The sequence below is a fragment of the Syngnathoides biaculeatus genome, chromosome 7, assembly GCF_019802595.1.
Source record: "Syngnathoides biaculeatus isolate LvHL_M chromosome 7, ASM1980259v1, whole genome shotgun sequence".
In the NCBI taxonomy this organism is placed as follows: Eukaryota; Metazoa; Chordata; class Actinopteri; order Syngnathiformes; family Syngnathidae; genus Syngnathoides; species Syngnathoides biaculeatus.
The window spans coordinates 26,388,694-26,413,846 of NC_084646.1; the positions used below are offsets into that span (position 1 = coordinate 26,388,694).

General features: G+C 39.2%; 1 protein-coding gene across 18 annotated transcripts in view; it reads left to right on the plus strand.

Moving 5' to 3' along the window:
* LOC133503106 (discs large homolog 1-like protein) overlaps window positions 1-25,153 on the plus strand; it is a 138,137-nt gene that overhangs the window by 74,385 nt on the left and 38,599 nt on the right. For all 18 annotated transcript variants that reach the window (XM_061824298.1, XM_061824295.1, XM_061824296.1 and 15 more), the window contains 3 exons: window positions 20,278-20,331; window positions 21,775-21,825; window positions 23,014-23,138. In XM_061824298.1, the coding sequence (XP_061680282.1) occupies window positions 20,278-20,331; window positions 21,775-21,825; window positions 23,014-23,138 (230 nt within the window). The remainder of the gene's footprint in view (window positions 1-20,277; window positions 20,332-21,774; window positions 21,826-23,013; window positions 23,139-25,153) is intronic.

Here is a 25,153-nt window from a genome sequence, read left to right on the forward strand (position 1 = left end):
AGGAAAGTGTTATGGTAGAACATCTCTTTGATCAAGATGGCTATGATAATAGAGAAGTGCAGGATTCTGGAAGAATTCTTTCAGGAATTTACTAGGTGTGGCAGAGAAAGCTGTGAAAATGTGTTAAAACTCCAGGGAATTACTTTGTAGGAGGGAATTTGTTGTTTATAGTTTGGATTTCAAACATATTTTCTCTGACACGATTCCTGGAATTTTTGGTAAGGGCCTTTCAAAGGACTGAAAGTACAAAGAGTCATAGCTGGATTAACTGCACAATGTAGTGATAGAAATGGGCCAAACTATAAGTACCAAAATTTCTCGTGTTTAATGTGCACCCATGTACCCATGTATAATGCATTTTTACAATGCATTCTTTTTATTCTGGCCATATGATAAAACAAGAAGTATTATCTGTATTTTGTTAGTGTTTTCAAATAATTATTCTGAACTTAAGAACACTATTTGAACATGTCATGCTTACTTTTATGTACTTCTGTTGCTGCTGTTCATTTTTAAATTCACATCCCTACTTTTATCTAATAAATGAGAGAACACATTTAAGATCATATGTTTGATTACTCTGCTAGAATTTGTAAGTTGAGTAAAATTATTTCAAGAAAACATGGAGGGTCAGGTTAAATACAACTATAAACTGTCAAGCATTTCAGAAAAGCACTATCGTTAAAAAAAAATAAATGAATGATGATTGTTGTTTATATTCAGTCATAGCCGCTTATCCTCACAAGATTCATGGCAGAGCCGTAGCCTATCCCAGCTAGCTTCGGGCGAAAGGTGGACTACACCCTGAACTGGTCGCCAGTCAATTGCAGGGCAGATATCGACACCATCACTGAGCGGGAATCGATCCCTTCCTGCCTGTACCAAAGTCAGGGGTGAGACCTCAAAGTGGTGATGCCATATTGGAATGAAAGTGTACAGCCTTTTCATAAACCCTAGATAGTGACATCCGTTTATAAAATGTGAAGTTTCTTTTTTTATTTTTCCTTATACTCATGTATAATGTGCACTATTGACGATTTCGGGGGAAGGTGAATTATACACAAGAAATTACAGTAACCCACAATTGGACTGAATGGACTCCGATGGAATGATGGCACTTAGTACTATAATGTAGTAGGGCCAACTCACACCATAAAGTAGACACCCCAACCTACATGTGTCCTTAGGCTACCGTAATTTCTCGAAAATAATGCGCAAATTTTTCCAAAAATATTTTCAAAAAGTTAATAGAGCGCATTATATTTAGATATGGATGACAACATAAAAATACAATCACATTGTATAGTCATATACAGGTCCATAGTGTTAAAAAAGGTATACATAAACATTTCAAGATGATATTTGATTTCTTATGTTACACATTTATATATATTACAGTAATGTGCGCCCCCAAACTGAGCTCTCTGAGCTCCTCAGAGAGCTTGCATTTTACAATCGTTAGCGTAGCATGCTTGTTGCTACTGCACCAAAGATCAGAAACGACTGCCCATGTGTTTGTTTTAACTTAAACCAAGACAAAAAATGTCGACTACAATGGCTAGTTGTGCAGATGCTTTTAAAAGAAATCACTCGTGCCGATGACGCCGCTAACCCGGAAGTAGCGCAACAGTCTGAAACAACGATAGCTCGCCTCAATGGTTTCAGGTGGGTATGAAAACAACATGAGTTCAAACTATGCAATACGAGCGTCCTGGGCACATAAACAATGGGAGAGCGCACACAATTGAAATGTTTTTTTTTTTTTCATGTTTCCAGTACGGTCGTTTCTACATAGTTTGAGCTCACGTTGTTTTGATAGCCACCTGACGCAATGACGTAGAATTAAAACTAGACTGCGCTTTGCATCCGACATTGGTTCCGCCATGGTCAACAGGCTCTGACTTCCAGTCATCACGAAAATCATGGTACACAATACACATATTGTTGTGTAAAACAATGCGATAGATCTATATACTTGTGATGTTTTTGATCCCTCGAGACATAACTATCATCTAAACATTTTCAGCATGCCCAGGAAGGTTTAAAAGATACATTGACGCATACCTATGTAATGGGATGTAGAGACCTTCATAATATTTTAATAATATATTTTCCACATTCATAATTATAATAATTAATCATCAAGGTTAAACTGAAACACACTTACCGGTGAAAAGTTACTTCTTTGCGACCACCTGCTCGGTTTTGACAGCTAACAGCGCAACAATAACCATATTGACACCAAAAACGCTAAACCTAACGTATTATGTTTCACAATGTACAATTGTAAGGATATCAAAGGATGTCAACTTTCACGTGAAAGCAATGTTTTGCCCTGACTGGAGGTTGAAGCCGAATTACCACATCAAAGCGGTTTGTGCGCAGTCTAGTTTTTATTTTACATCATTGACCTGACGCCATAGGAAAGCTGCCACAGATTGTAGCGGAATGGAGGGCGAAAGGCTGGGGAACCAAAACTTTTGGGATTCGAAAAATGTTTCTTCACAAACCCCATGGATGGCTCAGAGGATGACATGCTGTGGGAAGAAAATAGGATCATTGTTCATGATTCAATGGAGGAAGCACCAAAACTGTACCAAGTCATTGATGAGCTCGACACTGATGCACCAAAGGTAGCTACGATGGATATTTTTCAAGTTCGAGATGAGTCAGATGCTTCTTTTGAAGTCTTGGCTAAGGATGTGTAATGTAGAGGATAAATTGCACTATGCACAGATATTTAATGCATTTTTTTTTAATTAAACAGTGTTAGTTTATTTATTTAAGAGTTATCAACAGTATTAATAAAATGTTATGCGATCGTTGACCATTTATTTTACTTGGTTGAGGGATTCGGTTCTGGTGTCCTGTGGCCTGTCCCGAGATTATATTACCGCTACATCAGAACATGCACAATGATTATTATTGATGATTGTTGTATGGACAGTTTTTTGAAAAATACAAGTAGAAAGAGTATTAATCAATCTTCAGCTGTGTTTACCTTGAAACCTGTTTGTTTTAACGGTTTAAACATTAAACATATTTCATGATTTTTAGGAAAAAAAGACTATAATCCTTTATACCATAGGTATCAAAGTAAAGGCCTGGGGATCAGATCCGGCGGCCCGCTACATCATTTTATCTACAATATTCATATATAATAAATAGTCACGAGCACATGCATCAATTTCTTCCAAACACCTTTCACAGTTACTTTAATAGTTCAGCATTATCCTTTTGATTTCAGTACTACTTGACCATCAATTTCTCATATGTGTAATGATACGATGAGGTGACTAAACATTTACACATTTACGGTTTTTATAATTTATAATTTTATAATCACAATGAGGAAAAATATATTATTCTACTATGAAGCCAGGGATAAAAATGAGTTTGACACTTCCTCCTTACAAAGACAAACCCTTGCCACCCTTAGCAGCAATAACTGAAATTAAGTGTTTGCAAAAATTAATTATTTAGTCTTACATAGTTCTGGAGGAATTTTGTCCCACTCTTGTTTGCAGAATTATTTCAACTCTGCCATATTGAGAGTTTTTCTAGCATAAAATGCCTGTTTCAGGTCACACCACAGGTCACCACCACACCACAATTGGATTTAAATCTGGACTTTGACTTGCCCGCCAAAGCCTTCATTTATTTATTTTTGAGCCATTCTGAGGTTTGCTGTGTGCATTGGATCGTTATCCTGCTGCATGATCCAACAGTGCTTGAGTGTGAGGGCACGAACTGATGGCCGGACGTTCTCATTCAGGATTTTCTAGTACACTGAATTCAGTGTTGCATCATTCACAGCAGTTGTCCTAGTCATGAGGTAGTGAAGCGGCCCCAGAACAGCAAACTGCCACCACCATGCTTCACTGCTGCAAAATGTTCTTTTTATCAAATGATGTGCGATTTTTACGCCAGATGTAACGGGCTACACCCCTTCCAAACAATTCAGTTTTTGACTCATCAGTCCACAGAATGTTTCTCCAAGTCTTGAGGAGGGTTAGAGTTAGCAAGATGTCCTTTTTTTTGGCCAAATGTGAGATGACCCTTTGTATTCTTTGGTAACAGCAGGGGTTTTTGCCTTGGAACCCTCCCATGGATGGCATTTTTGGCCAGTGTCTTTCTTTTGGTAGATTCATGAACACTGACCTGAACTGAGGCCAGCAAGGCCTGGAGGTCTTTAGATGTCTTTTGAGGTTCTTTTGTGGCCTCCTGGATGAGTCGTCATCATCCTCTTGGGGTAATTTTATTTGGTTGTCCAGTCTGTTACCAGTTTTCTCCATTTCTGGATCGTGGCTCTGACAGTGTTACACTGGAGTCCCAATCAGGTTTGGGTGTGGCCTGTGAAGTTGAACTCACCTTCCTCTAGTTTGTATTGAGTCACAGTGACTTTGTGACTTAACAAGAGAGGGCAATTATTTTTTTCAGAGGGTCAGAAAGTTTGGGATTTTTTTCTGCCTCAATAAATTGAATTGTCATTTTGAAAACTGCATTTTGTATTTCTTTGGGTTGTCTCTGAGTGAAATTAAAATTGATTGAATGATTTGAAACCTTTGTCTGGAATGGATGTGCAAAAAAAAATACATTTTCATGTCACTGTTATTTTTTTTTTTTAATACCCCACCAGAAGAGATTTGAAATGAAACAGCCAAGGTTTGAGCTAAATGTACACTTTTGTCTTTTATATACTTCACAAAACTATAGGTAAATAAATGTAGTTAGTTGGTGATCAGGTTGAATGGGTTGTTCGCTCTTTCTCACCCACTGGGATAGGCTCTTCCTCACTTCCGACTTGAGGAACGATAAACAGTAGAGAAGATGGATGGGTGGCTGGATAAATATTTTCGACTTTGGAATTACTGCTGTTTTGAAGAGTTCCTTGATTTTCAGCAGCTCAAAAGTATGATAGTCCTCTGAAGTAAGCCTGTCTAGAGTCCATAACCTCTCTAACAACCAACAATTAAAGCTGAGAGTCTATGTTTCAGTCATTTCAAATCTTTTTGTGGTGATGTACAAAGGAAAAATCATGAAAACACCTTCACTGACCTAACTGTAAGTGGTTATCTTTAGTATATCTTGTATTTTTAGGAATTTTGACACTTTCCCCAAGATTCTTCACCTCCTACAAGCCTCCTTCCATACTTGGAGACAACGCAATAGATCATAGCAAAGCAGTGATGCTGTGGCACAGAAGTGTGAATAAATCAGTCTGCTACATGGTTCCCAACAAGCACACTTTGTCAAGTAATAGGATTTGAACTACTCAACAAAATGTTCAGGAGTAATTTATTTTAAAAATATAAACGTCTTTGATGAATTTTTAATATTTTCCCAATATTAATGCATTGTTGATATCAACTTAATACATTTTGCTGTGAAAAACTGACTTATCAGATGAGACATTCACATATAGACGGATGTAGAATTAGGAAAAACTTGACCGTTAAAACAATGACTTGAGCATTAACATTGCTTGAGCCATGAAATTTCAAGTTAATGATTATTCACTATAAACAGTTTATTAGTATGAATATTAAATATCTTGTCTTTGTAGTTTACTCAATTAAATTTAGGTTGAACATGATTTGAAAATTTTTGTAGTCTGTTTTTATTTAACACAACATCACAAAAAAATTTGAATTGGGTATGTATTTCCATATTTGAGTACATTGGTTTAAGCAAAACATTTTGTTTAAACTTGAAGTTTGTTACTTCAATAATCTGTGGCTCTCTTCCCCCCCACACAACGCATTTGTTTGTCACATTCTGATGAAAGATATAGTGAATGCAGGCTTGTACGGTAATTGTTTCCAGTGTCCTCCTTTACAAGTTATCCTACACAAAAATAGGTATATCACACTCTGGGCTGCTCCATGTATTGTTTGGGTTTTTGTTTTTTACCTATATCCAACAAGGTTCCTCTCCTGATCACTTATTAATAGTACAATTGATTGACTGCATATCAAAACATGATCATTGCCCAGGACTTTCATGTGATTATTGGACACATGTACAGTACATTGCAGTGACAATGCTCAAACATTTACTGTGCAGCTCTACTGAAAATCAACCTTGCACATAAATACTGTAATGTAAGAAAAAGTGGGCTTAATATTTTTGTATATCAGTTGCTTACATGTGCGGCCAGTGGATACATTTATAGAACATGCTTACAACCTGGTACAACCACTACCATTAAGCTTACCATTATTGTAGGTGGCATCAACTGTTGTCATGGTGATGGCATTGCAGTGATAACAAGGACAGCATAACATGGCTTAAGGAGAAACCCCAAAAAATTAACATATAAAGCGCTTTAAATACCCTCTCAAATCACTTACTTATGCATAGATGTACATCTACACAGTGACTTGAGTTGCTGTACATATGAGTTTTTGCATTGAAAGTACATGGGGTGTTGCAACACCTTGAGTGTGTGGGCTGATGCTTTACATCAGTTCACGCTTCCCCTCACAGATGCAGACCCACTATCCACTCTCCACTTCTCTTTATCCTCTTCTCTGTCTATGCTGATATAATCACCACACATCAGATGACAATGAGCAGTCATTTCATTGACCACTGTCTAATGAGTATTACTGCAACGTAGTGTAAGTGCACAACAAAGTTCTGCTATACAAAATAGAATTAATTAGTATTGGGTCTTCCTGTGTTGCTTTTCTCACTGTACTTATGTGGGTTCTCTCCAGGTAGCCTCCTTTCTCGATGTGCCACAAATATGTATATAACAGTCACTCACATTTGAAAAATGTACGGGTTTGGTCAGTCATGCTCGCAGATATAGTTACGGGTGTGGTCCACCAGTCATACCCGCAGATAAAGTTCCGGGTGTGACTAGGGATGGAATCTCAAGACCTTAAAATAACTTACTCAATTAATATAACATAACTGAAAATTAAAACTAAAAAAACAAATACATAACTAAAATAGAAAACAAAAATTTCAAACTCTGTAATGTTAATTTCCAACTTTAACTGATATTAGTAGAACATGGTATAAAATGGTATTTAAAATTTTTCATCAATAAAAATTCTTGATGTGACAAACTTTACCTGAAGAAAAGCTAAATGCACTGGCCTGTCAAGGAATAAACACGAATGGTCTATACCCGCAATGTTTTGAAAATGCTGAAAGGAGAAATCCAGTGCTTTGCATGAACAGTGTATCCAATAGGTCATGTAATATGTACCCTATTTTGACAATGTGATGTTAAATACTCTCTCATTTAATCGTGTTTTGAGAAGATTTTTATCGACAATTTCTAATTTTCAGGGGCACTCCCATTTTCGCGAGTCACATGATCTACGTGGGCGTATGTGACGTGTACAGTGCCGTTCCAAACACTGGATTACATGGGAGACCATTATGCCCAGCGCTGATTTCTCGGATTTATCCTCATCTGATGAAGAAATAGTTATCGGTTGATCGGGAAGACGGAGAAATACTTCCATAGAGATTTGAACCTGTGGCTTTAATTAACATTCAATATTCGGATGGTTCTTCGGGCAGAATGATGCGGAGTCTGACTACTCCCTCCTCATGATTGATATGATTCCTGCCATAAATCCTCCTCTTTTTACTGCTCACCCATTTACAGAACCATTTATCAAAATCAAACTATTCTTCTTTAGGGTCTTCAATTTCAACAGTTCATTTACACTTTCGTTTTGTGACAGTTCCTTAAGAATGTCTTTACAATGCGATGCCTGCTGAAGCGACGTTCTACATCAACTACGTCTTTCCAGTTGCGCAAACTTGTGATCAGCTGTCTGTGATGCTTCACAAAGTCATCCAACTTCGGCGCGACCGAGGATTTTCAGTGTGTCAGAACATTTTTTCTTCCACTGTCAAAAAAAATTTGAGTCTTTCAATTTGAGCCACTTGAATTTATAAAACCATTCCTGGCGAATCTTTTGCCTACACCCTGCACGGGGGGTAAATTTTGCGACAGCAGACAAAGTTGTGTTGTGCATCTTTTCCGCGTAATGGACATAAGTTAAAGTGGGCAGCTGACAAGATGCACTTATACCACAGCCATCCTTACTTTTTCGGAAGATAATCCCAAAGGTTTATGCATTTTCTGTAGCACACACAGGTAGCATGAGCTAATTGCAGGAAAATGGAACCCGAATGGAGTTGTCTCCGATGTAAACAATTATTTGCTCAACTTCGGGTATAGCTTCCGACGAAACTTTCATCACGCTAAAGCAGGAATCAAATACAAATTCTGGTAATATACATAAAAGTTTATAACAGTACAAAATTGTATGCTAGGATAAACAGCCAATATACATGTTTGTGAATTTTTGCACCATTTTAAAACTTTACCCACCTGACTCAGTATGTATTCGCATATGGCGGATTGGCGAGTGTGTAGCGAGGGCCCTGCTCAGTATGGTTAGCTTGCATTTCCTGTTTCCGAGTGAATACTGGTTGTTTAGGAGCAGGCTTGTTTAGTTGACGTTTATGAAATAAACACGTAAATTAATGTCAAGACTACACAAAATAAGCGACATATTTCAATATCTATTTTTTCTACTCGTAACAAATTTTACGTGTGTGATTTGTCGTGCTCGACAGTGCAGATTTGCGAGCGGGATGGCGCGCGATCGCACTCGTCAAATGTGAGTGACTGATATAAAGTCACTAAATTGCCAGGAGGTGTGAATATGAGTGCAAATGGTCATATCCTGTATTTGGGGGCTTTTTATCCATCACTGTTTTCAACTGAAATACAGTGTTTATGCTGCAATCGTCTCATGCACATTGCACATGCGTGTGTTAAGACAGCAATGACCGACTTCTACAATTCCAAAATGCAAAATGAACCATGAAAGACTGTCATGACAATAAGCATTTTAGATCATATTGTTAAATTGCGCCACACATTCAGTAATAACCAGACACCATCTAAATCCCGTGTGAGAGTCCATGAACGACATACAGGATGTATTTTGTTGGGATTAAATACTTTTGCCACATGTAATTATCTTTTTTCGGGGGAGAAAAACATTTGTTGGATTAAATAATGGAAAACCATCTCTTTTACGTGTATGTCTATTATTTCGAAGGTATGCTTTAAAAATTACGTATGGAATGTATGTTTAACAATGTTAATTAAGCCCCCCCCCCCAAAAAAAAAGAGCCCATATTACCATGTAAGAAGGGTTCACAAACTTCCAAGATCCACTGTTTACTGATAAAACCCCCTGATGAGTTTGAGTGGCACAGGAATGGCATTGACGATTGGCAATCTTTTGTCAATTACATGTACCAATGTTAACATTCTTTTTAAGCTTGTATCCACTGAGAAATGGTGATGCTGCAGTGCTGCAATGAAATGAGTGAGAGAAATAAAAATGAATGCACAATAACAATATTGAGTGCATTCAGTTGTATCCGTCTTCAAAACCACACCCGAGAGCTGGAGCCAGAGGCTCAACTGGTCGCTAGGCAATAATAAGGCGGAAAAAATATACTGTAGATAACATTTCACATTCATGCCTAAGGATAATATTAAAGTCTTCAATTAACCTATTCTTATTTTTGGAGTTTGAAAGGAAGCCAGAGTACTGACATCTCAGCATCTGATGGAGATGCGAACTCCACACAGGAAAGCTCAGTTCTAACTACTGTATTGTCATATATTTGATGAACTCGCGTGTTTGGCAGTGTACATAAACTTCAGATCTGGCGGAATGTAAATTGTAGTTTAGTCTTGCCAGAATTGTGACATTGAGTTTTTCCCTCTGTCATATACTGTGTAATTCTAATCGCATCGTTGTTGACATGCTGTGTATTTATTGTGCATTCTGCACCACATAGTGTGTGTGTTTCTTTCGGCTTGTCCCTTTTGGGGTCGCCACAGCGTGTCATCTGAGATGAACGCATATATATGTTTGGCACAATTTTTAGGCCGGATGTATGTATGATGATATATGATGTATGTATGTATGTAATGTAAAAAAAATACATTACAGTTAATTGCCCATCGTAGAGGATCATGGGTTTGTGTGTGTGTGTTTTTATCACCTTTCTGCTGTAACCCCCTACTGTTTATATTAAATATTTCAGTCTAGATTAAGTTAGCCTAGAGAGGATTATTGGTGATGTTGTTGAGATTTGTCCTGTCAGAGGTCACCAGAATCACTTGCATAATTTGTTTGGCACTGTTTTTATGCTGAATAAATTTTTTGACACAACACACCTATTATTTAGTTCTTAATGATTTTGTGACTCCCCCAGAACGAAGTTTTGGTAGCTGGATTTGCTTTTTTAGTTAGCTGTGAGAAAAATGACTCCTGTCCGGACAACTGGGATTTTAGCTCCTCCAGTCAGTGTCGTAGTTTTCAGTCTGAAAATGCCACTTCCACATTTCCAATTGCAGACTGGCAGAATAGGCAAATGCACTTTGAAAATGAAAAAAAGTCCTCCTCCCATTTCGTATGAAATAGTATGTTTTAGTCTTTCTACTTGGTCCACCTCTCATTTTTATGCCTTTAACTTTAAGTATAGCCTCCTAAATTGGAGCCTCAATCTCTAGCTCGTCATGTGCACATGTGCTTCCACGTCAGAAAAGGCCAGATTTGGCAAACTTGCATTTTATACTAAGGATTATAGCCCGACGTCTTCATTATAATGCCATGCGATCTACCCTCACTACACCTGCCATTGACCAGTATATCATGATCGACGTATTGGGGACACTTGAATCAAGCGAGGGTGTGTCAGGTTGACGCAGCCTTTGCAGTCAGAGTCAGTTTCAGTGACATGGTCAGTGATATAGCGTCTGGTGAGAGCTGGGTTCATGCAACCCAGGACATTTAAAGTGCAATTTCTCAAGAAAGGAAGACGACAGAAACTTTTGCTCGCGACGAGGATGTGACGTGTCTCTTTTAACATCTCTAACCCGTTCTCCCCACATCTCCGCGAATAATCCTTTTTATTCCTTAGCACAGTCCGCAACGCAACAAAGTAAACATGACAAACAAACCAACCATGACAAAAAATAGCTAATAGCTGAGTCTTTGTGATGTCTTCACCATCCTCTCGAGATCGTCCGACTTTATGTTGTCTGCTGCTTCACTATCTGGCAAATATAAGGTAACTTTAGATTAAATTAATCCAACAGGATGATAGGCTGATGTCTTTTTTTTTCCCCCTGTCACGCTGTCATGTGATCTACCAATACTACCTCTGGTCAATAGCGATCAATGCATTGAGCACCCGTGGTTTATGGTATTCAACAATACAGTATTTGTGATAGTAAAGTGCAGGAAATAAAAATACTGTATCACACAAGTAATGTTTTCTTTGCTCATTTTACTTCATCCTTATGTTATTCTCATTTCATGGCAACATACAATGTCTCCCTTGTTTCATATCAGCCCCCGTCTCCTTGCCTGTTTACCTTCTAGCAATATTTTAGTGTTGCTTCATTTAACACTGTGTTCGCAACTGCCTATTCTTCTTCCTCATCCGCCTCTCCTCACTTAGCAGCTAGCCTGCAGCACTGGCAGCACTTTACACTGTGGACCTGTACATGCACTAACACAATAGCAGCCTTTCTCTCATCTCAACCACCCTCATCTCTCTGCTCCCTTTACACGGGTGCCTCTTTATAATGTCCCTTATCTAGCTTTCTCACTCGCATTTTTCTGGGAGCAACATGTACTATATATTAGCGGACATTATAGATTTGGACCTAAAATACATTTTTGGCTTATGTAATCAACTGCTGTACAAATCAGCAAGCATCATTTATTCTTAAATGTCATTTTACCTTCAATTTTCTGCTTTAGTATTTTTAGCTGACAATAAGTCAGTGTTGGAAAAATAAGTTTTAATAAAACAACATAATGTAATTAAATACAATGTCAATATTGCAATCTTTATCAGACTCCATTTGTTATCCATGCTACTGAATGTTTCCAAGCTATACTTTTTCATACTTTTAAATCACTTTGTAACTGTAATCATCAGAATCTTAGCTACCAGGGCACAGTTTAATAATAGATCTGGATCTAGCAGATACACATCTATGTAGAGACAGACTCTTGAAAGTAAGTAGGTCATTTTTTTTTTTATTCCAGCTGTCCAAAATTGCCATGTTTTACTTTTAAAGGAAGAACAAAAAGGATGATATCACTGTTCTTCACCAATCGCAGCTCAGAATCCATCATACTCGTACACATTGGCTTTGGCTCTATTCCTGTTTTCCGATTGATTAGTTATGCCTGGCTGCTGTCATGTGTAGAAGACCATGCAAGCCTCTAATTGGGATGTTGAGAGAGAGAGAGAGAGAGAGAGAGAGAGAGAGAGAGAGAGAGAGAGAGAGAGAGAGAGAGAGAGAGAGAGAAGAGAGAGAGAGAGAGATGAGAGAGAGAGAGAGAGAGAGAGAGAGAGAAGAGAGAGAGAGAGAGAGAAGAGAGAGAGAGAGAGCATGCAACCACTATAATTTTCAAGATAGGGACAGGGACTTAAAGCAAGAAGGGGGGAGGACAGACAGCAGCTAAGAAGAAAGACTTCTCCATGGATATGTTTATTTGAAGTTTTTAATATTAAGGGAAGATGACAAACAACATTTTTATTTTTTTTAACTACCATTTTCTTGGTATTAAATCTTAACCAGACCAAAGATCTGAGTGTTTAATTCTGGGTTCCCATCTTCCCTTCTGGAATATAAATTGACAACATCGCCAATGGACTGACGGGGATGTCAGAAACAAAGATGGAGTGTGTTCTAACAGCATAGTGACATTGGATAATGTGCATTACCTGAGAGACTGGTAACTCGAGGACACCCTATTTGTGGAAATTCAAAGAATTCTTTGGAGTGCAAGACCTGACTTTGTTTTTGTCCAATCAGTCCTAAAGCAAAGACTGAAAGGAAGCTCAACCCTTCCAAGGTTCCTCCTGCTTTTTATCATATCGGCAATTTTCATTTTATCACTTTTGACGTAACTCGGAAAGATGTTGAGCCATTTGATGTCTGCCAAACACGCTCAAAGACAATGCTTTGGTTTTAAGAATTCACTTGAAGGTGGTGTCAAAGCAGCAGACATGGAAAAAAATCCCTACTAATGATCGATTTTAAAGTACTGAGACAAATGGACAAGGAAAAGTAGAAATCCATTCCAATATTGCACAGAGATTTGCGTTGTTCTTTGATGGCCTGACCTACAATATGTGGACACAAGTGATTCTTAAGATCTACTGTGTTTTATCCCCGTAAAGGCAACAATGTAGTGGGAAGAAGATAAGTCAAAGAAGGCAGGATTACCTCATACTATATGTTGTGTTTTTGTATCTGCAGCTATGACTACTTACTTCCACAGCCATGAATTCTGTTGTAGCCCTAAAAAGCCCAGCAGTGGTTCTTCTAAAGGAAAATCTGGCAAAGTAAAAATCAAGTCCAGCAAGAGCCACAATCACTCAAAGCATAGCCATAAATTACTGCAAGTACATACAAATCAATTACAGCGGTCCCCCCTACATTCGCCAAAGCACAAGTCTCATTCCCCAAAACAAGGATGTCATTCACCCAAACATCTTCTTCCTTCACCTTCTCCTAGCTATTACCACATCGCCCCACCATCTCCATGTCATCAACTAACTCCACCATTACAGAACTGTCAACTGGCTCCACAATCACCAAATCATCTTCTGCACTCTGCCAGCCACCAGCAGATTTACATTTCGCCAAGCCATCACCAGCTGCAGTATCTTTCTCCATACCACCATCAGTTTCACCTTTCAGCCTCACCTGGTCGCCCACTCTCCTCGCCATCATCACATCAACTTTATCACCACCATCACCCGCAGCCGGCACAGACACATTCAAACAGTCATAATTCCTTGTTCCAACAGTACCAACATAATTATCCTCCTCCTCTGCCCCACTCCTCACAGTCCCTTTCTATCCATCCGTTTCACTCACCACAGATACCACTGTGTTCAGGATTGGGTGGTTATGGGTGGAATACATTGCCTACACACCTTGCCAACAGAGCCTCTCGAGGAAATTTGCCAAACTTGAGAGACACCGTAACAAAAAGTCCCACAAAGAGCAAAACCAAAGGAAAAGTCGGGACCCGTCCATGGCCCAATGATTCCTATATGTGGAATTTACGCTGTATGGAACCATCCTCACGCATATACCAATTTCCACAAATACAAGCCCATGTGCAGGTAGGTTGCATCGGTAACAAGTATTCCCCATGTATTACATGCTATTCCATTTTTAATTTTAGGCCACGTGGCTCATGTGATTGAGCGGTGGTCTAGTGACCAAAAGGTCACCAGTTCGAATCCTGGTTCCGGTTGTCTGTATGTCAGAGTGTCCTTGGGCTAGACACAGAAGCTTGCATGGCAGCGGCCACCCATTGGTGTTTGAATATGTATGTGCATGGTTGAATGTGATGCTGTGTAAAGCTCTGAAGTACTGTACTATATAAATGCAGACTTTTTATTATATAGTCACATTTTTCTAATGATAGCATTTCTTAGATATCACTTCTGGAAAATATGGTAAATTATTTTTTACAAAAGGTGCAAGGGGTTGTAAAACTAATATGATTTCACCTTCAGGCATAGTAAATATGGTTTAAGTGGACTTGCATAATGGAATGAAATCAAATCAACCCAGTATACATTATGATTATCTATGACCACTGATGGATAATATGCTGTCAATGGCGTAATTGTAATTGGTCCATTAAATTAATGTCAATGGAAATATAGAGTGAACAAAAAGAAATGCTTCAGATTAGACCACAGTGTATGTTGCTTGTTTTATGACTGAAGCATCCTCATTAGTGTAATAGTTAAGGAACAGTATTAATTTTGATGCTGTATGACATACCACGAGAACACCGAATCAACCTACTGTTCAATGGCAGATTGTGTTACAAAGCAAAAAGATAGTAATTATCTTTGTGTAATTGCCCAGTATGCACCGAAAGGTGTCCTTCATCTCACAAACTAAATCTTACATATCTGTAAACAGTCACATTCCATTTTGGTCTCTCTTTTTTTCTTTTTAACAAGCTGATTTTGAAAACATGCACTGCTCTGGACATTAAGTGCAACTAAGCAATTTGGTGATTAAGTAGCACTGTGAGACAAAATACAGTCAGTGCTTTTTTGCAAGTTTGTGGGTAAAATTCAGACTTGGGAGATGCTTAAGCACAGCCATCCCCATAGCTCCGCCCTTAGTCCTCATGGAAATGAAAACCATATGCATTTTAACACTCCTCGCACTAGAGACCAAGGGTAGCAATGCGTCTTTCGAGTCAGACAAAACTGACTTCTAAAACCAGTCGATTTCAGACTAGCAAAAGAGAGTTTAGAATTTGAATCTCTGCTTCAGTTTTCCTGTGTGGACTGTGAATATTACATTATCTCTTGCGCTGTTGTGAGTGAAAAAAATTGCCCAGTAAGTGTGAATAATGGTTATGATTGACAGGCAACCAGGCCAGGCAGGATTGTGCCTCTTGGGCTCTTCCGGCAGAATCCTGTCAAAAAGAATTTCAACTCCCACCTCCAAAAGAACTTTGCTCATGTTCGCATGTTTAGGGGGATGCAGAGGACATTGAATCCGAGTGGACCATGTTCTGCGCCTCCGTTGCTGAGGTGGTAGACCAGAGTTGTGCCCACAAGGTAGTCAGTGCCTGTTGTGCCGGCAATCCCCGAACCTGTTGCTGGATGCCGTTGAGTTGAAGGAGTCCTTTTGGGCATTTTTGGCCTGTGGGCCTCCTGAACCAGCTGATAGGTAAGGGCTGGCCAAGCAGAATGCAGCTTTGGTTGTCGCTGAAGCAAAATGTTGGAAAAAGGAGGAGTTTAATGAGGCCATGGAGAAAGACTTCCTGACAGCTTCAAGGAGATTGTGGACCACAATATGGTGTCTCAGGAGGGAGAGGCAGTGCACCATCAACACTGTGTATAGTGAGAATGGAGTGCTGCTGACCTTGACTCGGGACGCTGTGTCTTGGTGGGCAGAATTTTCCAAGACCTCAGGGGTGAATGAGATTCTCCTGGAGATCCTAACGATTCTGGAGTGTTTTGGAGTTGTCCTGGTTGATACGCCTCTGCAACATCGCATGGACATCGAGGACAGTGTCTCTGAATTGGCAGTCTGGGTGGTGGTCCCCCTTTTTAAGAAACAGGACCAAAGGGTGTTTTTCAACAACAGGAGGATCACAAACCTCAGCCTTCCTGGTAAGGTCTAGTCTTGGGTGCTGGAGAGGAGGGAAGTCGAATCTCAGATTCAGGAGGAGCAATGTGGTTTTCATCCTGAGCATGGAATAATGGACCAGCTCTACACCATCTGCAGGATTCTCAAGGGTACATGAGATTTTGCACAATCAGTCTACACGTGTTTTGTGGACTTGGAGAAGCTGTTCGACTGTGTCCATTGTGGAGTTCTGCGGATGGTGTTTCAGGAGTATGGGTTACCAAACCCCATGATACAAGCTGTTTAGTCCCTGTACAACCGATGTCAGAGTTTGATCTGTTTTGCCCGCAGTAAATTGGACTTGATTCTGGTGAATGTTGGACTCCACCTGCTGATTGCCCTTTGTCACCCATTTTGTTCATAACCTTTTATGGACAGAATCTCAAGGCGGAGCTGAGGCTTAGAGGGGGTCAGTTTGGTGGCCTTAAAACTACATCTGTGCTTTTTGCAGATTATATAGTTATGTAGGCTTCATCAAGCTATGATCTCCAACTGTCACTGGATCGCCTCCTAGCAAAGTGTGAAGTGGCTTGGATGAGACAGCACTGCCAAATCTGAGACCATGGTCCTCAGACAGAAAAGGGTGGCGAGCCCTTTCCAGGTCGGGCATGACATCCTGCCCCAAAGATTTGCGGGAGAAGCATAAGGCGGCAAGATGTGCTTCTTTATCAACGAAAAATGGTGTACTGATGTCACAGAGCTCAGCATATATTGTACCCCCAACTTGGAGTTGCTGTTTTTGAACTGTAAGTTGATCTTTTTTTAATGTCCTGTGTGGCTGTTAGGTCAAGCAGAATGAAGGTTGTGTATCTCTATTGCATTGGAACATTTTTACTGTGTCAAAGTGGAATTTTTAAGATGCCGTTCTGGTTTCTTAGTTTTATAATAATTTATTGAGAATCAGAGCCGATCAGTCAAACAGAACAAAATTTTTAAGGGCAGTGAGAGACAAAGAGAAATCCTTAATTGTAAACAAGATGAGAAAAGTAAATCATTACATATCCAGAACAATGAAACATTAGATAGGAATGTTGTATGGGGCAGGAGTGCTACACCCTATGAGAGAAGGACAGGACAAGGACAGGAGATAAAGCATGCAGTACAAGGGTCCTGAACTTGGCTATACAACTAAAGTGTGGTGCAAATGACAATGTGAATTATAATAGTCTCCTGGATGAGAGTGTGAATAAAAGTATATCCATTGTAATTCCCCATTTCCTAAGCAAACTGAGTGGCCCCACACCAAGCGGAAAAGTCCCTGGGTTGAGTTTCTGCAGACATATGCAAGTGAATTGACACCATTTTGCATGCACAATGACTGAATAAAGTGTCCTGTAATTGCTATGCCTGTACCGTGTTGAGTGAGGACCTCCCCCAATGATTCAAGGGGCAGGCTCAGGCCCAGAAGTTCATCTGAGAGCAACCCAGCAAAAAGTCCTACACTAAGGAAGCCCGGGTGGTTCGCTGGCTCCACCAAGGCACCCAGACAACCGGGCACCTGAAGGTGCCTGCAGGGACCCAATGGCACCCACCCATCCATTTATCCCAGCAGAGCAATGGTTGCCAATTGATCTGCATCATTTGCACAACCACCCCCCCCTCAAAAAAAACAACAAAAAAACAATGAAATAATATTGTGTATTGTATTTGTAATATTATATCCGCGACACATTGTTCTTCTTTTTCTTTTGGCTTGTCCCGTTAAGGGGTCGCCACAGCGTGTCATCTTTTTCCATTTAAGCCTATCTCGTGCATCCTCCTCTCTAACACCCACTGTCCTATTACTTTGTGACTTTCTTTACTTACTTACTTCTTACACTTAAAAGTATTTTCTGTCAAAGGGCTGTTTGTTGACATACTCGAGTAGCTCCAACTACTGGAGACAAATTTGTGTTTTTGACATACTTTGGCTAATAAAGATGATCAAATATAAATAAATAAAATTAAAATACATGTACTCTACCCCCCTCCCCCCAACAGACAGAGACACAGACATACACTCGTTACATAAGTGTAAAGTGTGACTTGGTGTGCCAGTTGAAGCAACAGCTGACTGACTGGATTTTTCAGTTAATGACAGAAATACTGAAATGGATCTACATGAAAAATAATTTCTCAACCCTAATTTAGTGAGATTGTACAGGATAGATCAGCAGTGACGGTTTCACACTTGTGACAATGTGATTCTCAAGATGCACATTTCTGGAAACGGAATCTCTGACCTGGAACAATGAGACCCTACGATGGGGTACATATACAGTTTGTTGCTTCACGATCCCACTATATTCCATATTTTTAAGTATTAATTATTATTTTTATTATGTACTTGTGTTTACTTGCTCTCTCTCAATATACGTTTCAGCTCTGCATACTTTGCGCCACTAAGGACCTCCTTAGTGTCACAATGCATGCTGGGAGGATGTAAATTGCATTTAAAGTGCATGTTTTGTGTCAATTATTTCTTCAGTCATATCTGTGTTGTGATCATTTTAGTTTTGATGTGACACTGTGAGCATGAACATCTTGAGTAATGACTTGACTACACTCAGTGTGTGGGATGATACATTTTTCTTCTGCTTGCAAATAAAAAATTGTGATTGTTCCTCACTGCCTCGTGAGCGCCATCGAGCTTACATATTTGCTGAAACACATACTTGCATGCATGCAACCAATGTAACTGGTGTGTTCCCATGCACTTCCTTGGACTAGTCACAGAACAACATTGGCAGGGTTTGGAACTCAGTGTGCACATAAGGTGCACCACATTATAAGATTTATTTAGGAGGGAATTAAAGACTACTAAGTGCATCTTTTGGTGGGGAAAATCCGGTCCATTATGAAAAGAAAAAAAAACTTTGAGAGCAAAATCTGCAACTATGCTGGGCCACCAACAGTGAACCGCGAATGGGCAAGGGCATGCTGTACTGTACACATTTGGTTTTTGTGGAAAAAAAGTCTTTGCACTTAACTGCGCCTGCTGCTCCTCATTGCTGTTGTTGAGTCGACTCCTCCCACCATGATGCTAATCCCTCTGATCCTCTCTTTTTTTGGTTCCCATTGGGATAAAGCATCCATTCAGCATGAGTGACAGATTGTACATGTGTTGGACAGAGATAGAGAGAGGGGGTAGGGAGAGAAAAAGACAAGGAATGTTATGGATGCGAAAGATGGAGATGAGTATTGAGCAAGAGATGGTATTCCTGCTTTGTTGCACATTGATGCTAGAAAGTCTGGGTGGACATTTAATTTCATTTTTAAATTTCTTACCTGGTTGTTAAGTGTTTGGGGGTGCTGGACAACCACTGAGTTTCATTTTTTTTCTTTCCTGGATAGTGCAGGTTTGGTTTATGAAAGAGGACTTCAACTTTGGATTGCATAAATATACCCTGTGGAGAAAAGTGATGGGGAAACTAGAGGAGGTGTAAGTTAAATGGTTGTGAGGATTCTGTTCTATGTATTACACAAGGACGAAAGAATATATGCAATTGAGTTGAAAGCATTTACTAAGCAGAGACGAAGGGAAGCCTATTCCTGTATCATCCATTGTCAACTGATATGTATGCTATTCAGATGAATGCTGTTTGGGCAGAAATGATTGTGCACTGGTAGACAGGTGACAGGTTGGCTTTTCCATGTTGTTTGCAACAAAATAATGTCCAGTCAGTGTACTAAAATGTAGTAGTCATATTGCTAAGTGGCATGTAAATTATGAATGCAAGTAAATTCTTTGTACATTAATTATTTGATTGCTGAGTGAGTGGGCCTCATAAATTATGTTTTCCACTTTAGTAATACATTAGTCTTGTCCATTGTAAGCGGTGTGCAGTATGTCATGTAGTGTATGCAGTCGGTTCATGGTAGTAATCTGTAACAGATGTACTCGACATGCTCTACCAAAACATGAGACGAGTAAGTTGTTACTACAGCTCTGTTTGTTCATATTGCACAGTTGTTGTAAATGTTGAGATCAAATTGTAGAAGTGAATCATTAACTCTGATCTGTTTTGCAGGCCAACCCCCCTCCACTGGTGGTCAACACAGACAGTGTCAACACCCCCCCATATGTGAGTAACCGAGTCTTATGTCATCAGGACTGCTGAAATTATAAGTATATAAAGTTATGATACGGGTCATCCCAATTTAAAAAAATGGAAAAGAAAAAACACAACATACTGGACAAATCTTTCAAGTAAGAGGATAGATAATTATAGTTGAGGTATGAGATTATATATGTCATTGCCAGTGTAGTGGTTCATATAGCTAACAGAAATATAGCTGATATGACAGCTCTTCCTCCACAGTGACCCAACAACCATCATCTCGTGAGTGACGTGATCTTTCCAGTTTCACCTAAAGGCAGCACGAAGCTTTATATCTCTAGCATCCCCAAACATTTTAAGCCTTACAGAAATCAGAAAATGGTTGGAAAGTCAGAATTAACACAACACTAGGTTGTCTCGTAGGTGAGTAGTGTTGGCCAGTAAGTGTGGTAACATTTGCATTGGTTTACAGATCTATATAGCCAAATAATTCATTCTTAATAATGTCCTTCATAGAAAATATGTCTGTAAATATGGAGTGTAGTGTCAACGTTAAATATATAGTATATTTTTACCTTTGGGAAACAATGATTAAATACTAATTCTAGAATAGAATAGGTCCAGATGTCATTTTACTGGTAGCCAGCTGCCACAGCAAATCAGTGTCTGCTGTTGTTAGCTAAGTTTATTATGTAATTACTCTGAAATGGCTCCCTGATTGACTGCCTGGAAATCCCAGGAGATGGTTTATTTAATTAAGTTTCACTGAATAACAATAACTACAATTTTACTTGACGCTTTTCACATTTCCCTTCTAATAAGAAAAAAATATAAGAAATAAACATACCAATGAGAGATATTTGGTTTATCATTTTCCATTACAGAATAAATGTTAAATTGCAGGATTACAATAATTATGTTAATAATAATATTAATAATAATGTTGTTGTTTCAATTTGTGTTAGTTGAAGAAAATTTTAACATTCATACATACAAAACAGTCATCTTTCATTGAAATTCGACATTTTGAATTGAAAAGAGGCCATTTACGTGAATCGTACTGATCCGATGAGTTTTTTCCCTTGGATACTAGAGGGTGTGTCGCCGTTGCCATATGCCATTTTATATTCCTTGAACACTGGCAGATAGATCAGTTCCACACATCTATCATCAGATATAATTGTAATCTTGGGCACTTGGGGTTGGTCTGTTGACCCCCTTCTCAGGGGCTCCCCTGCAGCGTGCTCATGAGGATAAATGTAATCTTTCCAGTAACTGTTCAAACCTCCATATTGTGGTCTGCAGGTGACTGGTCACCAGGCAATTTAAAGCCTACAACCCTGAGTCCCCTCACCTTGTTTCAATAAACAAGTTGTTACAAAAAAGTTTTTTCAATTATTTTAACAGTGGCTCTGTGTCATACTTACAAATGTTATTCTCTCTTTCTCCATGTACTGTATCAAACAGGTCAATGGAACAGAAGCAGACTATGAATATGAGGAAATCACATTGGAGCGGGTAAAAATATAAGCATGCCACCAGCATTTGTATCGACAGTTCATGCAGTGCAAATGTATCACTCTTACACTAAAACAACAAAATGTGTCAAACGGATCAATATTTAATCATTTTGTTTCTCTTTCTTTGAATAACGGGAAAGATGTCAGTGTGATTGGTTCGCACAACGTGAGCTGTTTGAGAGTTTCTACATTGTTCAAGAATTTATTGCAGCACTTTTTTGTATAACTGTCTTTACAGTCTTACCTACCATATTTTTTTCCGACTATAAGGCGCAATATAAATGAACAGGTCTTTTTTCATATAGATAAGGTGCACCGGATCATAAAAGGCTCATCAAGCGAAACAAAACAGTCAGATAAGTCAAACTTGATTCAACTCATCCACAATAACTCTCAACGTTGTTTATTTGTAACACATAAAATCCCGACTACATTTGCCATAATACTCTGACAATCTATCAAGGGGTGTGGCTTCAAAGCATACCAAAGTCCAAAGCCTACTAAAGTCTAAAACAAAAACACAAAACACCATCTACTAAAACATTTTGACAGATTTTAGAGGGTCGTGTACCACATAAAATCAGTTTGAGGTCAGTAAGCACAACCAGAATTAATACAAAAAGCAGACCAGATTATAGAGCCATAGAAAATTAAAGGATTTTATGTGTGCCTTATAGGCTGAAAAATACTTTATCATATCCCCTTGTCATCATTTTACCCAACTTTCTTTATTTTATTAACATTTCTATTCCTTGTCCATTGTTCCAGACTTTCTCGGTTCCTCTGTCCATTCTCTTGATTTTGCTGTCTTTTGTCTCTCCCTGAGGCTCTCTCACCATCCCTCTCACTCACTCTATTCTCCTGTGACCTGGATCTGTCTGCTTGACTGGCTCAACTTTAAAGACGCTATAGATATACACGCAAATAGAGAACAGAAATTATACACATTCATATGCAGCGACAAGGAGTAGGGAAAAAAATTACTTTTGATATAGACATTGGGACATGGCCAAATCCATAGAGATGTTGTTGTCTAGTGAAACTAACGTTTGAAAACATATGGCACATGACAAAAACATTTACTGATACATATTATTAGTATAATTATAATTGGCAGCAGTAGTAGTAGTGTTATTAGTGCTGTAAATCTTACTGACATACATTCTCTATCTCCGTTTATCCATAGGGTAACTCAGGTTTGGGCTTCAGTATTGCAGGAGGGACTGATAATCCCCATATTGGTGAAGATCCGTCCATCTTCATTACCAAGATTATTCCTGGAGGGGCTGCAGCTCAGAATGGTCGACTCAAGTAAGCACACACACAGGCACAAAATTACATTTGTTAAACATTACTCTAGAATGGAGATTTATAGGAAAATAATACATCATAATAGAGTCATCTTTGCATGTAATTAATAATAATTAAAGAAATGTGGTTTCCTGTCAGCGACTGCTGCCTCTCACCCAAATTCAGATGTAATAGTCTTCAGGTTATACACGATATAAACTGAATAATTAATATGGTATCAGTGTTTTCGTGGTGAAAAAGACACAAAAGAAATATCCCTTTAAATCTCACTTCTCCAATATTAAATGTTGGTTTATTGTACAGTTGAAGGAAGTAAAAGTATTTTTATTCATATTGAAGCACTGGTGAGGAAGTGACATGCATTTAATTTAATTTTGATAAAAATATTACTTAAGAGCTAATAACTTTTGTACAATTTTATTGTCTTTATGGCCTATATTAATGCAGCCTGCGATTTCGTATGAACACTTTCTCTACGTGCAGTTGCAGAGCTCAAAGTTAATTTTTTGCTTGCCTTTGGCAAACTGGAGATCAATCGCTCTGTTTGATCAAGTGCACTCAAATGTTTGCTATATCTCCCAGTTTGATTAATTGTATTAATCTGATGGTACCATAGTTATTTTGGAACTTATTGCAGTAAGTCTGACAGTACAGGTGGGGTGAAGAAGTAAAGCAGGAATACCGCAAAACCTCATTTTCTCGCTTGCCAAGTCCTTCTGGAATATGTTTGCGCAGTTTCTGTCCATTTATTTCCGGACAGGTTTTTGAAGAAAAAAAAATGCAAATCAAACATTACCATGCACTTCTTCTTGTTTTCACAGTACTTCCAAAACGCTATTATAGCTTCAGCAATAATCATGCTATGCTCACGATAATGAAATTGGCTAATGAGAAATTGCCTGGTTTCTAATGACGCAGATTTTTTTGCAATGATTTTTTTTTTTCAAGATATGTTAGAAATTGCTGCTATTTTATTTAACATTAAAAATGACTCCAGAAATTCAAGTCATGCAGGAAAGGCAGGAGCACTCTCACAGCCAATGCAGGTTTAGAAACAGCCAAGTAATAAATTCTTCATCTTCTTCTTTTCCTTTCGGCTTGTCCCATTAGGGGTCGCCACAGCGAGTCATCTTTTTCCATTGTAGCCTATCTCCTGCATCTTCCCCTCTAACCTCAACTGCCATCATGTCTTCCCTCACAACATCCATCAACCTTCTCTTTGGTCTTCCTCTCGGTCTTTTCCCTGTCAGCTCCATCCTCACTCTCTCAATATACGCACTCTCTCGCCTCTGAACATGTCCAAACCATCGAAGTCTGCTCGCTCTCACCTTGTCTCGAAAACATCCAACTTTGGCTGTCCCTCTAATGAGCTCATTTCTAATCCTATCCAACCTGCTCACTCCGAGTGAGAACCTCAACATCTTCATTTCTGCTACCTCCAGTTCTGCTTCTTGTTGTTTCTTCAGTGCCACCGTCTCCAATACGTACATCATGGTCGGCCTCACCACTGTTTTATAAACTTTGCCCTTCATCCTAGCAGAGACTCTTCTGTCACATAACACACCAGACACCTTGCGCCAGCTGTTCCAACCTGCTTGAACCGGTTTCTTCACTTCCTTACCACACTCACCATTGCTCTGGATTGTTGACCCTAAATATGTGAAGTTGTCCACCCATCCTATCTCTTCTCCCTGTAGCTTCACTCTTCCCCCTCCACCTCCCTCTTTCACGCACATATACTCTGTTTTACTTCGGCTAATCTTCATTCCTCTCCTTTCCAGTGCATGTCTCCATCTTTCTAATTGTTCCTCCGCCTGCTCCCTGGTTTCACTGCATATCACAATATCATCTGCGAACATCATGTTCCAAAGGGATTCCAGTCTAACCTCGTCTGTCAGCCTATCCATTACTACTGCAAACAGGAAGGGGCTCAGAGCTGATCCCTGGTGCAGTCCCACCTCCACCTTAAATTCTTCTGACACACCTAAGGCACACCTCACCATTGTTCTGTTGCC